At 38.0% G+C, this 13677-nt stretch overlaps 1 protein-coding gene across 9 annotated transcripts in view; it reads left to right on the top strand.

Moving 5' to 3' along the window:
* TTC3 (tetratricopeptide repeat domain 3) overlaps positions 1-13677 on the top strand; it is a 127935-nt gene that overhangs the window by 20237 nt on the left and 94021 nt on the right. For 6 of the 9 annotated variants that reach the window (XM_045036617.1, XM_045036614.1, XM_045036613.1 and 3 more), the window contains 3 exons: positions 1236-1321; positions 2776-2870; positions 4008-4070. The exons of 1 other annotated variant lie outside the window; for it this stretch is intronic. In XM_045036617.1, coding sequence (XP_044892552.1) covers positions 1236-1321; positions 2776-2870; positions 4008-4070 — 244 coding nt within the window. Of the gene's footprint in view, positions 1-1235; positions 1322-2775; positions 2871-4007; positions 4071-6873; positions 6982-7214; positions 7234-13677 lie in introns of those variants that run through there. 2 more of the 9 variants (XM_045036619.1, XM_045036620.1) reach the window with 2 other exon arrangements.

The raw sequence follows: 13677 nt of genomic DNA, 5'->3' as shown, positions 1-13677 counted from the left end.
TGCCCCTAGCTATAGGGATCTTGAAGCAGAAGATATTTGGCTCCTTAGTTGATGATGACTGGTAATTTGGCATCCCTACTGAGAAGAGGTCAAGTCTTATGCTGTTTAATGAAAGTGGTAGAGAGAAATTAAGCTTAAACATGAAGGCTGGGTTGATAGAGGTGGTTCTCCTCATTGTTCTGGAGGCCTTTAATTACAGGGTAGATTTTATGGTAAAAGTGGAGGAGCACTATCACATCGGGCACCCATGTGGACTCGGTTCCAACGCTCTTTCTCTGGTCTCTTCTTTACAATAGCTGTCTTATGGTAGCTGCTGTTGTCCTTATTTTAGAAGTAAGCAAACTAAGGCTTTGGGAGGTTAAGTGATATTTCTGCAATCTAGTGAGTAGTACAGCCTAGGTGAGAGGTCAAGATTCCCTAATTTCAAAGCCTAGGTTTTTATCCTGTAATCTTACTTTATCCCTTATTAATTACTTTATTTGGTGACCTTTCAAAATTCTTTCTTAAATCTTAGATTTTAGATACCTTTTTCACCTTGGAAATGTATGTGTTTGGTAGAGGCTTAACTATGATTTTGTTGGGATAAAATTACTATCCGTTAAAAAATATTTTTTATAGAATAGCTAAAAATATAGAAAATGAAGTCTTGGTATACTTTTAATATAAGTTTTGGTTATTACCTACTGTGTTTTAATTAGTTTATTAAATTTTTAAAAGAATGGTATTTCAAATAACATTTTAACATTTCATTCATGAGAGTCAGAATGTTAGATTAAGGTATTTAAAATTATTTGTTACATTAAATACATTTTAGAGAGTTTTCCATGTTTTTGTTGTTAGACATTTTTATTGAATATTGTGCCAGGTACACCATACATGCTCAGTAATGTTTGTGGAACTGACTTGAGTAATTATGAGACCTGTTTGGAATATCATGACCGAACATTTATTTAAACTATAATTAGAACTAATGTAATAATAAGTGCTTTTTTTTAATGCTAGACATAAAACAGACGAGACTCACAGCAAGCAATGAATCTAATAATGTGTTCTAAAACATTCTCAGTTGTGTATTTTCAGCTGTATTATTTGGTACATGTAAAAGATTACAAGAAACATGTTATTTAGAAGGTATAATAATTAATTGACTTTATGGATTGACTTACATAACCTAAGTTTTAGAACATTAACAGTACCAATTTGTTTTCTCACTCTCTCCTAAAAATAAAATTTAGACAAGTATCACATAACTAAAGTCATAACAGAAAACTGCAATTTGCTTGAAGAATTTAAAACTCAAAATTGTGTGGAGTGTATAGAGGTGAGAATAAATATTTACTTGTAAGTATATTTTAAGATTTATCTGTTAGAACTTTTTATTAACATTCAAAGGAAGTTCAAAAAAACTGTCAGCACACAACGAACTGTAAAATTCATAAACAGGTTTGAGGGAAATTTTTAATAAATTTTAATTGGAATATTTATTTTTTTGGAACAGGCAAACAACATCTTGATCAAAATTTTCTAATGTTACACATATATTTTTAAAATATATATTTATATATTATTAAATTAAATTCACATAATGTTGAATAACGTAAACATCAAATTGTACATATTTTAAGAGTTAATTATAAACTGAAATTTGATTTTTTTAAATTGAAAGGCTTTTACTTAGTTGAGGAAGTATGATTTTCTCTGGTATAGCTTTTTTTAAGATGTAATTCACATGCCATAGAATTTAATCATAGGAAATACAGTTTTTTTTTATTTAAAGATTTTATTTTTAAGTAATCTCTGCACCCAGTGTGGGGCTCAAACTTAAACCCTGAAATCAAGAGTCACATGCTGTACCAACTGAGCCAGCTGAGTGCTCAAGTAAATAAGATTCAACTAAATTTTTAAAGAAGGATTTAGGAAAATACTTAATGTTCTATTTAATTCACTAATTAAAGCCTAATTAAAGCCATTTATGTGATCCAGTTTATTTTACTCTGTTTATTCTGAAACTGTAAGTATTTGAAGTGAAAAGTTTCAGTTGCATCTGTAGCATCTTTGATTTCACATTCTTACTAATTTTACTGCTTCATTTTTTGGCAATTAATCCATTCAATATTGCCTATATGTTACTGATTTATATATTGGGGTTTTTTTTGGCACTTAGGTTATTGAATAATACCACATTTTCTTTTTTTTAAGTTTATTTATTTTGAGAGAGAAAGAGTGCGTGCACGCTAGCACACAAGCAGGGGAGGGGCAGAAAGAGGGAGAAAGAGAATTGCAAGCAGGCTCTGTACTGTCAGCACAGAGCCTTACATGGAGCTTGAACTTACGGAATTGTGAGATCATGACTTGAGCTGAAATCAAGAGTTGGATACTCAACTGACTGAGCTGCCCAGGTGCCCCTAAATAATATCACATTTTCTAACTCTTGCATCTGCTTTTTTCCCTGCTGTGTGGCAGGCTCAGTAGGTATATTTAAAAGTGGGCCTGCCAAATACTATACACAAGGGGATTAATTATTAGTAGTTATTCATAATGTGGTTTTACTTTCTAATATTCCTTTAACAAAGTTAGCATTGAATCATCAGAGACTGGTTTCTTTAAATATATATATCAACATATTGGGTATTGCATTCCCCTTTTCCACATAAATAATACCCCAGGTTATTTCTGTTGTCAATGACAAAAACCTAGAACTATTTTTCCTAGATACTGGGTTCTTGATTGCCTTTGCATTTAATTTATGAGTCTTTTTTCACCTTGGTTTCTCAGCAAGGAGAACTAATGAAAATGAAAGGAAATGAAGAGTTTTCAAAAGAAAGATTTGATATAGCTATTATCTATTACACCAGAGCCATTGAATATAGGTAAGAGCGAAACAGAACGAGATCCTTTTTGTGTGGCAGATCAAGTTAGAATGCTAGTCAGGAGAAATAAAAACAAGGCAAGGAATTAGAGAGTAATTTCAGTTTGCCAAGTGGAATAGATGTTCTCGCCCTTCGGCACCAGAAGTATTAGGGATGGCCTGGGTCAATGAACTTAACCGAGCAGTAGAATTCAAGCAAGTCAGGCAGGATTGTGAATATTACTTTTACCCTACCCCATTTTCTCTCAAGCTTTCCAGTATAGGGTCATCTGTTTTTTTTTCTTGTTCTCATTTTGCCTTTAGCTGATATCTTCCAGATCGTTAACTGATCAAAAAGGGTTAGTTACTAATACTTAAGATTCCCATTAGAAATTCCCATTTGGGAAGTTTTGCTTCCTAAGAGGGAACTTTTAAAGGATAATAGTTGGGAGTGTTGAGAGAAGGTGTGTATTTTTTCTACCTCATCTTCTGTTTGCTCAGCTGCTAGAATTTTGTAGCATTCCTGCATGTGTAACTCATATTTGGTTCCTACTGACATATTAGCTGGGCCACCTAGTATTGTAGCAGCCTTTGCTTTGGAGGATGTGTTGCAGACAGCTACTCTCTTTCGTGCCTTGCCCATCTCCATGGGGAATGAGTGACTCAAGGTAGCACACCACACCTGGAAGGCTGCTGCTCTGCTCTGAGGAAAGAAACAGATAAGACTAGAAAGGATAAAATGTGAAATGAAGCTGTTTAAATTATTGTTGTAGTTTAAAGACTTTCAGAGTTCTTTGTCAAAGTGGTATAGTCCTGACTTATGTGAGTATAATTCTGTCCTTTGTACCTATGCCACACTTGTGGTTTGCTAACTTTTTATTATGCCTTATTTTATCTTCACAGCATCCCTATGAGCTAGGCAGAAATAGTAGAACATTTTGAATACAGGGAAATATAGATTGATTTGAATAAAGTTACTATGGCAGGAAGTGAAGGAACCAGGACTTAGCCAATTAGGTCTCCAAATCCTATATTCCTTCTGCTCTGCCACATAGATGTAAAGGTTTTGAGAAGTTTTTCATGCCTTATGTTTTCTGTGTGCTTTTTATTTGTTTTGTATGTAATGTACTTTCCTGACTAAACATTATTTCTTTTAAAGACCTGAAAATCACCTTCTTTATGGTAACCGAGCTCTTTGTTTTCTTCGCACTGGACAGTTTAGGTAAGTTGGTTAGAGTACCCCAGTCACTGAGCTATTATGCTAAACTACCCATTTTTGAGAAATATTTCTGTTTTGCAGGTAGACAAGAAAATCCTTCAGTAGTTTTGGCAGAAATAGTTAAATGGTTAAAGGGGCTCTATAGGCTTTATATAGAACAACAATGACAGCAGCAGCTGTTGATTGAATGGATAACATGTATGCTTTTTTCAGTACTTGTACATGTGTTTCTTAATTCTCATAACACACTTAACAGGTAATGTTATTCTCCACATTGAAATTTGGCGGGGGGCTCATACTATTAGTAAGTAGTGATGTCAGGATTTGAACACAGATCTTATCTGATGGTATCAAAGTTTGTGTTTATAATATCTATGTTACTCCCCCCCTTTTTTTTTAAGTTTATTTATTTTGAGAGAGAAAGCACGAGTGGGAGAGGGGCAGAGAGAGAGAGAGAGAATCCCAGGTGTTCCTGTGTTACCTCCTTTTGCTCCTTTAATTGATCTTTCTAATTCTGGAAGAATTTTTGCTGTTTCTTTCCTATATCTTGATATAAAAAATTAAGTAAATCTCACTTATAAGTGAAAGAAAGAAAAGATATTTAATGGTTTAGCTGTGAGACTCGAATTATGATTTATGTAATTCAGTCTTAGTTTCTTCTGTTGCATTGAGATTTTATGTATTAGTTGAGAAAGATTGTTGACACTGTGCCATGATTTTGTTGTTCCTCAATTAAAAATTTTTAGGATAATATCACAAACATTAGTAGTGAACAGTATATGCTATTACGTTTAGTTATATCCTGCCATACTGTAAGATGGGCTTAGAGTGGCTGGAGGAATGTATGCACTCAGTAGAAGAATATTACAAGCACAACAAGACAAACTAAAAAGCCAGTTTAGAGCTGGGGATCCTCAGAGTAAAGCTGCATAGGCATAAAGTCCTGTAAAGTTATTAGTTATAATTCATATTTGTGTTTGACCTTTCTATTGCCAAAATAAAAGGAGAAAACCTGACAAGTTACACGAGATTTTTCACTGTCCATGAAGAAGGAGGACAGAAGTTGTTCGGGTGAAACAGTTTTCCTGATGTTTAGTTCTGGAAGAAATTTCTTAGATGGCTTACAAGTAACTTGAATTGAGTGATGGACAAGAAAGAACCTCCACAACTTTTCTGTGAAAGCAGAAAACTCTCTGAAAGTGCAGTTTTGGGTTTCACAATTTTTTTGTGGCGTTTTCTGATGAAAGCAGAGAGTTTGATACCAGTGATTTTTTAGTTAAAGTGCTTACATTGGGATGCGGGAGGGTGGGAGTGGGGAAGAGAGTATGTTCCAAGTATGTAGCTTTTAAAAATAACATGTGTTTTTCTTTTATTATAAACAGAACACATTCTCATGGTAGAAAATTTGGAAAATACGAGAGTTTAAAAAGAAGAAAATAAAAATCACCAGTAATCCAACCACCTCGGAGAATACCGCTGTATTAACGTTATGCAGCTTTTAGATGGCTTAAGCCGTGGATAAACCGAGGCTATCTAGACTAGAGGAATGGATGGGCTTGACACAGTCTTCCATCAATACCACTGTCCTCAACTGGTTCTGACAAGAAATGAGCTGCAAATGTCCTTAGGTTACTGCGTCTGGCTAGGTCCAGAATTGCAGATATCCTATGCTGTTTGATGGTGAATCTGTGTGCTTTCAAGATGAATAGGTTGGCAACTTGGCTAGCCTCTTGTGAAAATCGAAATGTTGATTGGGCAAAAGGTCATCCGCTCTGCATAGGGGAGCTCCGAGAGCTGAGAGGCCAGCCAGGGGGTTTCTGCCCTCTTTCACGAGTGTTGAATGCTAGACATTCAAGGAGGATCCTCTTAAAACTGTGCTGCAAACGAGGTGCATCAAAGTAGAAATACAGAAGCCAGGTAGCCTGATGAGGTAAAGGTTAAAAGCAGGGTTGTGTGTCCATCCTTGTACTGACTTCCTGATGGTTTAGCTTGTGGTTCGACACCATCGAAGTTTTCACTAGAGGCAGGTCAGCAGCATTTCCTTCTTAGGTGATCACCAATATGTATTGGATGCCAATGTAATGTCAGAAATATTGTGCCACACGGGTTTGTTGGTGTTTCCCACCTTCTCACACATTGTTTACATGACTTGCTCAGTAACCTAGGGATGTTTTCTGAGTCCACAGTACGTTTCATTCCTGATTAAGTGAATAGATAGTGTAGATAGTGTGACTTCAGGAAGGAACACGTTGCCAGTGATTCACTCGTGTCATTGACAGCAGAAGGACCCATGCCCTTTAGCTGAGTTACCGTGGTTGAGATGTTTTGAAGGTCTCACATCTGAGGTTTGGTAGATCTGTCATGGGAATCTGGCTGAGCAGCTGTGGGACACCTGAGGGTAAAGCCTCCAACCACCACCACCCCCGCGCCCCCCCCCCCCGCCCCCGGCACTGTTCTGAGCACTTTACACACACAAGCTCAACAACCCTCCACGACCCCGTGAGGTGGTTGCTCCTGACTCTTTTTAGATGAGGAAACAGGAATGGGGAGGTCAAGTAAAGTGTTCTCAGATACTAGGTGGGTGTGATGGAGCCAGAATTTAAACCCAGACAGCCTGGATGCAGGGTCTCTACTACTAATCCCCATGGACGGGTGATGGTAGAATCAAAGGGTAATGTGAAAGCTGAAAAGAAAATTAAAAATAAATGCTTCAAATAGTCAATAAACATTAATATCCTTATAGGACATGCTGATTACAAACCGTGAGTCTTTTTTTCATGTCCATCAGATTGGCAAAAATTTTTAAAGCTTCATAATACCAAGTGTTTGAGAGGATGTGGAACAAAGGAAACTTGCGTACTCCGCCGGAGAAAATATAAATTGGTGCAATCACTTTCGACAGCAATTTGGCAAGGTGAAGATGTGCATACTCTGCAGCCCACTTCTAGGCTCATATCCTCCAAACTCAGACGTGTCCCCAAGAAGATACGTGCAAGCCTTCACGATAGCATTGTTTGTAAGAGTAAAGGAATGGAAACAACTCAAATGTCCATCAGTGGGGGAATGGATAAACAAATGATGGTATATTCATACAATGGAATCTTATGTAGCAGTTAAAATGATGACAATGCTGAGTGAAAAAGCAAGTTGCAGAATGATTTGTATGGTATGATGCCATTTATATAATGTTCACAATATGCAAAATGACTTACATATCCACAATTAATACATAGTGTGTATTAAAACTTTTTAAAATGCATGGGCATGTTAAACACTAGGGGAGTGGCTGTCTCCTGGGGAGGGAAGGAGGGAAAAGGATCGGAGATAAGAAAGATGATACACAGTGGATGTCAACTGTAACAAAGTTCTGCAAAAAGATCTGAAGTGAATGTGGCAAAATGTTAAGATCTTGCTAAGCTGGTACATGGGTGTTGACTATATTAATGTTATTCTTTGTACTTTTATGTATACTTGAAATATGTGATAAAAAGTGATACAGTGAAATTGAAAATGCACATGATGAGATGAAAAAAGAAAAAAGCAGCACTCCCTAAACATCAAGGATAAAATAAGTGAAAAGTAATCTTGAAAGAAGAGAAATAAGTATTTTAAGACCAAAGGTGGGGAGCCGGATATGAGGTGTATGGGGAAAATGCTTCATTCAGAAATGGTCCAAGTGGTGGTGGTGTGGTTTTAATGCCAGATAGTCACAGTTTGTAAATCAGGTCACCTTTGGGTGAGTGTAGGTGAGGCCAAGAGCCCACCTGAACTCTTCCCATTCATCAGACACGTGCACCTCCAGGTCTGCAGATGTTGCACTTGGGGAATCCTTGGAACGGGATTGGGGTGAGGGGGGTAGTGTGTGTGGAAATGCTCTATCTCCTGCTACAGCATCTGCTGAATACTTCAGGCTCAGGACTGTGCAGTGTACCCCAAAATGCCTGGTGTGGCTGAGATGTCCTTTTATTCATGTCTTCCAGAAGTTTACTTTTCAAATGCGATTTGGCAGTTACAGAGCATTATAGAGTGATAGTTTTTTTTCTTTAATGTTTTTATTTATTTTTGAGAGAGAGAGAGCATGAGCAGGGGAGGGGCAGGGAGAGAGGGAGACACAATCTGAAGCAGGCTCCGGGCTCTGAGCTGTCAGCACAGAGCCCAACGCAGAGCTCGAACTCACAGACTGTGAGATCATGACCTGAGCTGAAGTCGGATGCTTAAGCAACTGAGCCACCCAGGTGCCCCTAGAGTGGTAGTTTTAATTGAAGTAATCAGCTGTTTTTAGTTTAAAGGAGACTCTAGAAAAAGCAATTAGACATATCTATGGCTTCTGTAGTTATGGTACTTAAGCGAGGTATGTGATTAGGCTGTGCCTCCTTACTGTTTCATTCCTTCTGGTACTCACATGTGGAAATCTGCATTCTTTGATGGGATGTGATAAACTGTGTAAGGGGAAATGTAATTGGAGAAAGGGAAAGTTTAGCCTTGGGTGTTTTTTTTTTAATTTACTTTGGAAAATTATCGAGCTTTAAACTTGGTATTTACTTTGACCTTCACTATTTAATTACCCATCATAATACGTTCTCTTCTTTTAGATCCAACTTGTGATTAATAGCAGGAAGATAGACTTTAAAATGACTTCTGTTTTTTTGTTTTTGTTTCTTTGGTGTCTTTCTGAATTTCTCTGAGGCCAGAGGCATAAATCAAGTCAATTGTATGTTCCTGCGAGAACTTAAAAAAATCCTAGTGTGTGGTGCTTGACTGGCTCAGTCAGTAGAGCATGTGTGACTCTTGAACTCTTGATCTTGGGGTCATGAGTTTGAGCCTCACATTGGGCCTAGAGCCTACTTAAAAAAATCCTAGTGTGTGTGAGGAATGTCACTGTGAGTGTTTTGGTTTGGTGAATTTTTGCTCATGCTGCTCTCTTTCTTTTGCGGACTCTATTTTTACAAGCTGCTGAATTTGCTTTTGAAGCTTTTGAATTTATTTTTTCAGTCTTCTTTGTGCTTTTAAAAAGCAGTAATGCACATCATAAGAAGTTAAGAGTACAAAAGAATGAACCGAAAACTCTTGCCAAGCTCAGACCCCTGCCCTAATTCATCTTTTCAGATCCTTATGTGTTTCCATAACGTCTTATGGCTATATAAGCGCTTATTATGTTGAATCAAATGCAGTTGCCATTTTTATAAGTCAGAATATAGGCAGTTTCGTTTGGTTCAATGTAATGTTCGTGTGTGTGTGTGTGTGTGTGTGTGTGTGTGTGTTAAAATATATTCCTTGTGTGTGTATTAAAATATATGTATTTTAACATAGGAGCATGCTTTATACACTGTTGCACTTTTTTCCACCTAATACTTAAATCTTGGAGCTTGTTGCATATCAGTGTATATAGAGATATACCCTTGTATATGTTCATGGCTCCGTAGCCTTTTACGAAATGGATTACTCATGCTTTGGTTAGTTTGTATTAGAATATAAATTATTTCTAGTTAAAAAAAATTACAGCTCTGTAATGATATCCTTTTACTTATATTCTGCACTCAGGTACAAGTATATCTGTAGAGAAATTGCTGATTGCTTTTACTTGGATGAAAGAGTTTATATAATTTTAATTCCAGATGACACCTTTTGATATATAGTGTATGTGTTTATTCAGTTGATGGTTATCAGTCACTGCTTATTTGGCAGTGAATGACCATTACATCTGAATCCTGCTTTTGTCGCTTCATTGTAAGATCTGTGAACTTGAGGAGGAGTATTACTATTTCTTTGTTGGTCTGGTCAGTCCCTGATAGTGATGACTTATAATAGGGAATGAAAAAAGTGATAATCCTTTTATGTCTTGCAAAGTCCTTACATATATTGTGATTTGAGAGAGTCAGTAAATAGCATCCCATGTCCCTCCCAAGTCCAGAATCAGTTAAGAGATGGAAACAAAAGACAGGCAAATGATGATCCAGTCTTACCTCTAATGCTGATCCAGTTTTTAGAGAACAGAGCTTTATCAGGATAGTCTTATAGCTAAGTGACTTATTCATCCATGATCACAGACAGAACTGGCTACAGCGACTTTTATGAACTTTAAGCTTGGAGGAAAAGGGAATCTGGTGTTATGATGGTGTTCAGTAGAAGATTCCAAAGAGAAAAAGAAGAGGCTACGCCACTATGATTTGTGCCCCTCCCCCTCCACTAGGTAGTTATTATTCATCCTCCAGGGAAAAGTTAGGGGTGGGGAAGGAGATAGCTCAGAAATGGTTCATCTAGCAAATCCACATGGAAGCTAGAGGAGGGGACAATATGTATTCATTCCTAACATTTTAAGGCAAAATGTAGCACGTCATATATGAAGAAATAGGTGAAGGGGCTGGAGAGAGAACACTTTGCCATGTAACAGGTATTCAGTTGGATCATCTAGGCTAGAACTCTCTCTTACCTTCTGTTCAGTACTCTCACCATTATGTCACACAGTCTTTAAGAGTAAGTAGCCATTTGCATTTCTTGTTTCCTGTTTTCAGAGATGTATTGTTCAGGGTATTGCTGTTCCTAAATTTTTTTTTTCAACGTTTTTTATTTATTTTTGGGACAGAGAGAAACAGAGCATGAACGGGGGAGGGGCAGAGAGAGAGGGAGACACAGCATCGGAAACAGGCTCCAGGCTCCGAGCCATCAGCCCAGAGCCTGACGCGGGGCTCGAACTCACGGACCGCGAGATCGTGACCTGGCTGAAGTCGGACGCTTAACCGACTGCGCCACCCAGGCGCCCCGGGTATTGCTGTTCCTAAAGGCATACCTGCTCTCCAGAGTGTTTAGGTTTCAGGCTGTATTAGGTTGGATGAGCAGTAACCCCATGTAATTTACTATGCCCAGTTGGTTTTAGTAGGAGGATGTGGTCATGTGCTAGTAAATGTGAAAATATGTTAGTGTTCTTATATATTTGTATAACACAGGCACTAATGAATATAGTATTTACAACATGATTGTAATATAGTACTATAGTTGTAGTATTGTATATTATATTAATTATAATAACAATAACATTCAACATTGATTCAGCCAGTATGATGGGAGTTCTGCTTTTAGCTCTGTCAGAAATGGGCAAAAACGGACATAGTTCCCACTGTATTCTAGACGGTGGGCCAATGGTGGGAGGGAGGATGTTGTATTCATGGAATTAGTAGTGTGCTGGGTGGCCTGACTACAGAGGAGGAGGGGAGTGGTGGTCAGGGGCGAGACCAGGGAGGGTCTTGTAGGCTTCATTAAGACTGTTGGCCTTTAAGAACATCAAGAAGTGAGTAAAAGATTTTAAATTGAGGGGAGATGGCACGATTAATACCTTAAAAAGATCAGTCTAGTTGTAGTGAGGAGAATGGGTTTGGAGGGGATGCAGAAAGAATGTGGGTTAGGAGGCTATTGCGGTACTCTAGGCCAGAGATGATGGTAGCTTGGAGCAGGGTAATGGTAGTGGAAATGGAGAGGCGGAAGGATTTGACATACTTTGAAAGTAGAAGGTACAGAGGTTGCTTATGGTTTGGTGTTTGGAACTATTATGAAGTTTCTGCCTTCAGCCACTTCATAGATTATAGGCTTACTCTGTAATACTGAGCTCACTAGAAGAGATACATTTGTAGGAAATAGAACTTGACTTCAGTCTTGGACATCCTGATTTAAAGTGTCCTTGAAGGATTCCAGTTGGAATGTCACATCGGCAATGAGTTAGGTAGGTCTGCCACTCCAGGGGGAGGTTTGGGCAGGAGACAAATACTGGGATAGTTAACCTAGATGATTTGAAGTTGTAGATGTGGGTGAGGTTGCTTGGGGAGACGGTTCTCAACTTTTATTGTGCCCTGGAATTGAGCTTGGAAGAAATACCCCCAACCCAGAGATTTTTGATTAATTGGGCTTCTAGCAGCCCCCCAAATAGTACTCATGTGTAACCAAGGCTGAGACCCACTGGTCTAGAGTGAGGATGAGCTGAGAACTAGGACTGAACCTTGAGGGGCACAAATAGTGGCCAGTTAAGGGAAGATGAACCTGCATGGAGACTGTTAAGAGGTAGCCAGAGAGGTAAGAGGAAAACTGGAAGCGTGATGTCATGAAAGCAAGAGGGAGAGAGTGGCCAGTAGTGCCTGTTGCTGAGAAGCCAAATGGAATTTAGATTGAGCAATATGAACATCTTCTAGTTCCCATAGGGAGATCTGTCTGTGGGAAGCTTGGAATGGATGCTGGGTTGGAGTGGGTTGAGATAAGAGGAAATGTAACAGTATAGGCAGCTGTTAAAAGTATCTAGGGAGAGAAGTAATGAGACGAGATATGCCATTCTGTCATGATGTGTTTGGTTGCAAATAGTAGAAAACCCTGTTTACATGGTGAAGAAAACTTAACCTCATTCAAAAAATCCAGAAGAACGTGGCTCTAGGGTTGTGTATTTAGTTGCTCAACAATGTCCTCAAAGACCTAGGATTTTTCTAGCCCCACTGTGTGACTTGGACCTCAGTCTGGCTACTGTATTTCAGATGTTAAACTGGACATTCTAGTCTCCAGCAAAAGAATGGCTCATGCAATCTTCAGAAAAAAGAAAAATACACACACTGCGAAGCATATGGTTCATAAGTATATAGGTTGAATTTTCAGAAACCTTACATGTGTAAGGTCCCGGCACCTTACATGTGTAAGATCGGCACCCAGATCACAGCCCCAGAAGTCTGCTTTTTTCCTCTTCCCAGTCTGCCCACCTCCTCCCCCAGGATAACTACTATCCCAGCTTCCAGCGCTACGGGTTAGTTTTGCCTGTTTTTGTGCAATGTAAATAGTCATATGGTATGTGCTCTTTTATGTTTGGCATTCAGCATTGTTTTTGAGATCCATATTGTTGCATGTAGTTGTAAAGTGTTCATCTATTGCATGAATATACCACATTTTATCCATTCTAATGTTGATGGGCATTTGGGTAGTTTCTAGTATTTGGCTTTTACAGATAGTATCATTGTGAACATACGTATTCATTTCTGTTGAGAATATAATTAAGGAGTGGAGTTGCTGGGGCGAAAGTATGCTTATATGCAGCTTTCCTACATAATTTCCTGTCTGGTTGTATCATTTTATACTCCTGCCAGCAGTATATGAGAGTTTCAGTTCCACGTCCTCGCTGACACTTACTATTTTGTGTCATTTCATTTAGACATTCTGATGGGTATGTAATGACACATTGCTGTGATTTTAATTTGCATTTCCTTAAGTTGATCAAGGATATTTAAGTTGAGCATCTTTTCATACGCTTATCGACCATTTGGGTATTCTCTTTTGTGAAGTGCCTGTTTGGATATTTTCTTTTCTTTTGAGTTGAATGTCTTATTCATTAGGTTTTAAAAAAATTTATTTTGGATATGAGTCATTAGTCAAATATATGTATTACAAATAGCTTCTCACATTCTGTGGCTTGCCTTTTCACTTTTGATGTTTCGTTTTCACAAACAGATGACACTAACTTCAATATAGCGCCATGTATCAGTTTTTTCCTTTATGATAAGCACTTTTTGGGTTCTGTTTATAACCTTTGCTTTCTCTAACATCACCAGAATGTTCTGTTTCTTTCAAAAGCTTGATTTTTTAACTT

This window comes from Felis catus, chromosome C2 (genome assembly GCF_018350175.1).
Source record: "Felis catus isolate Fca126 chromosome C2, F.catus_Fca126_mat1.0, whole genome shotgun sequence".
Classification (NCBI taxonomy): domain Eukaryota; kingdom Metazoa; phylum Chordata; class Mammalia; order Carnivora; family Felidae; genus Felis; species Felis catus.
Note: the sequence above shows the minus strand (reverse complement) of the source record. Positions and strands in the feature narration are given on the sequence as shown.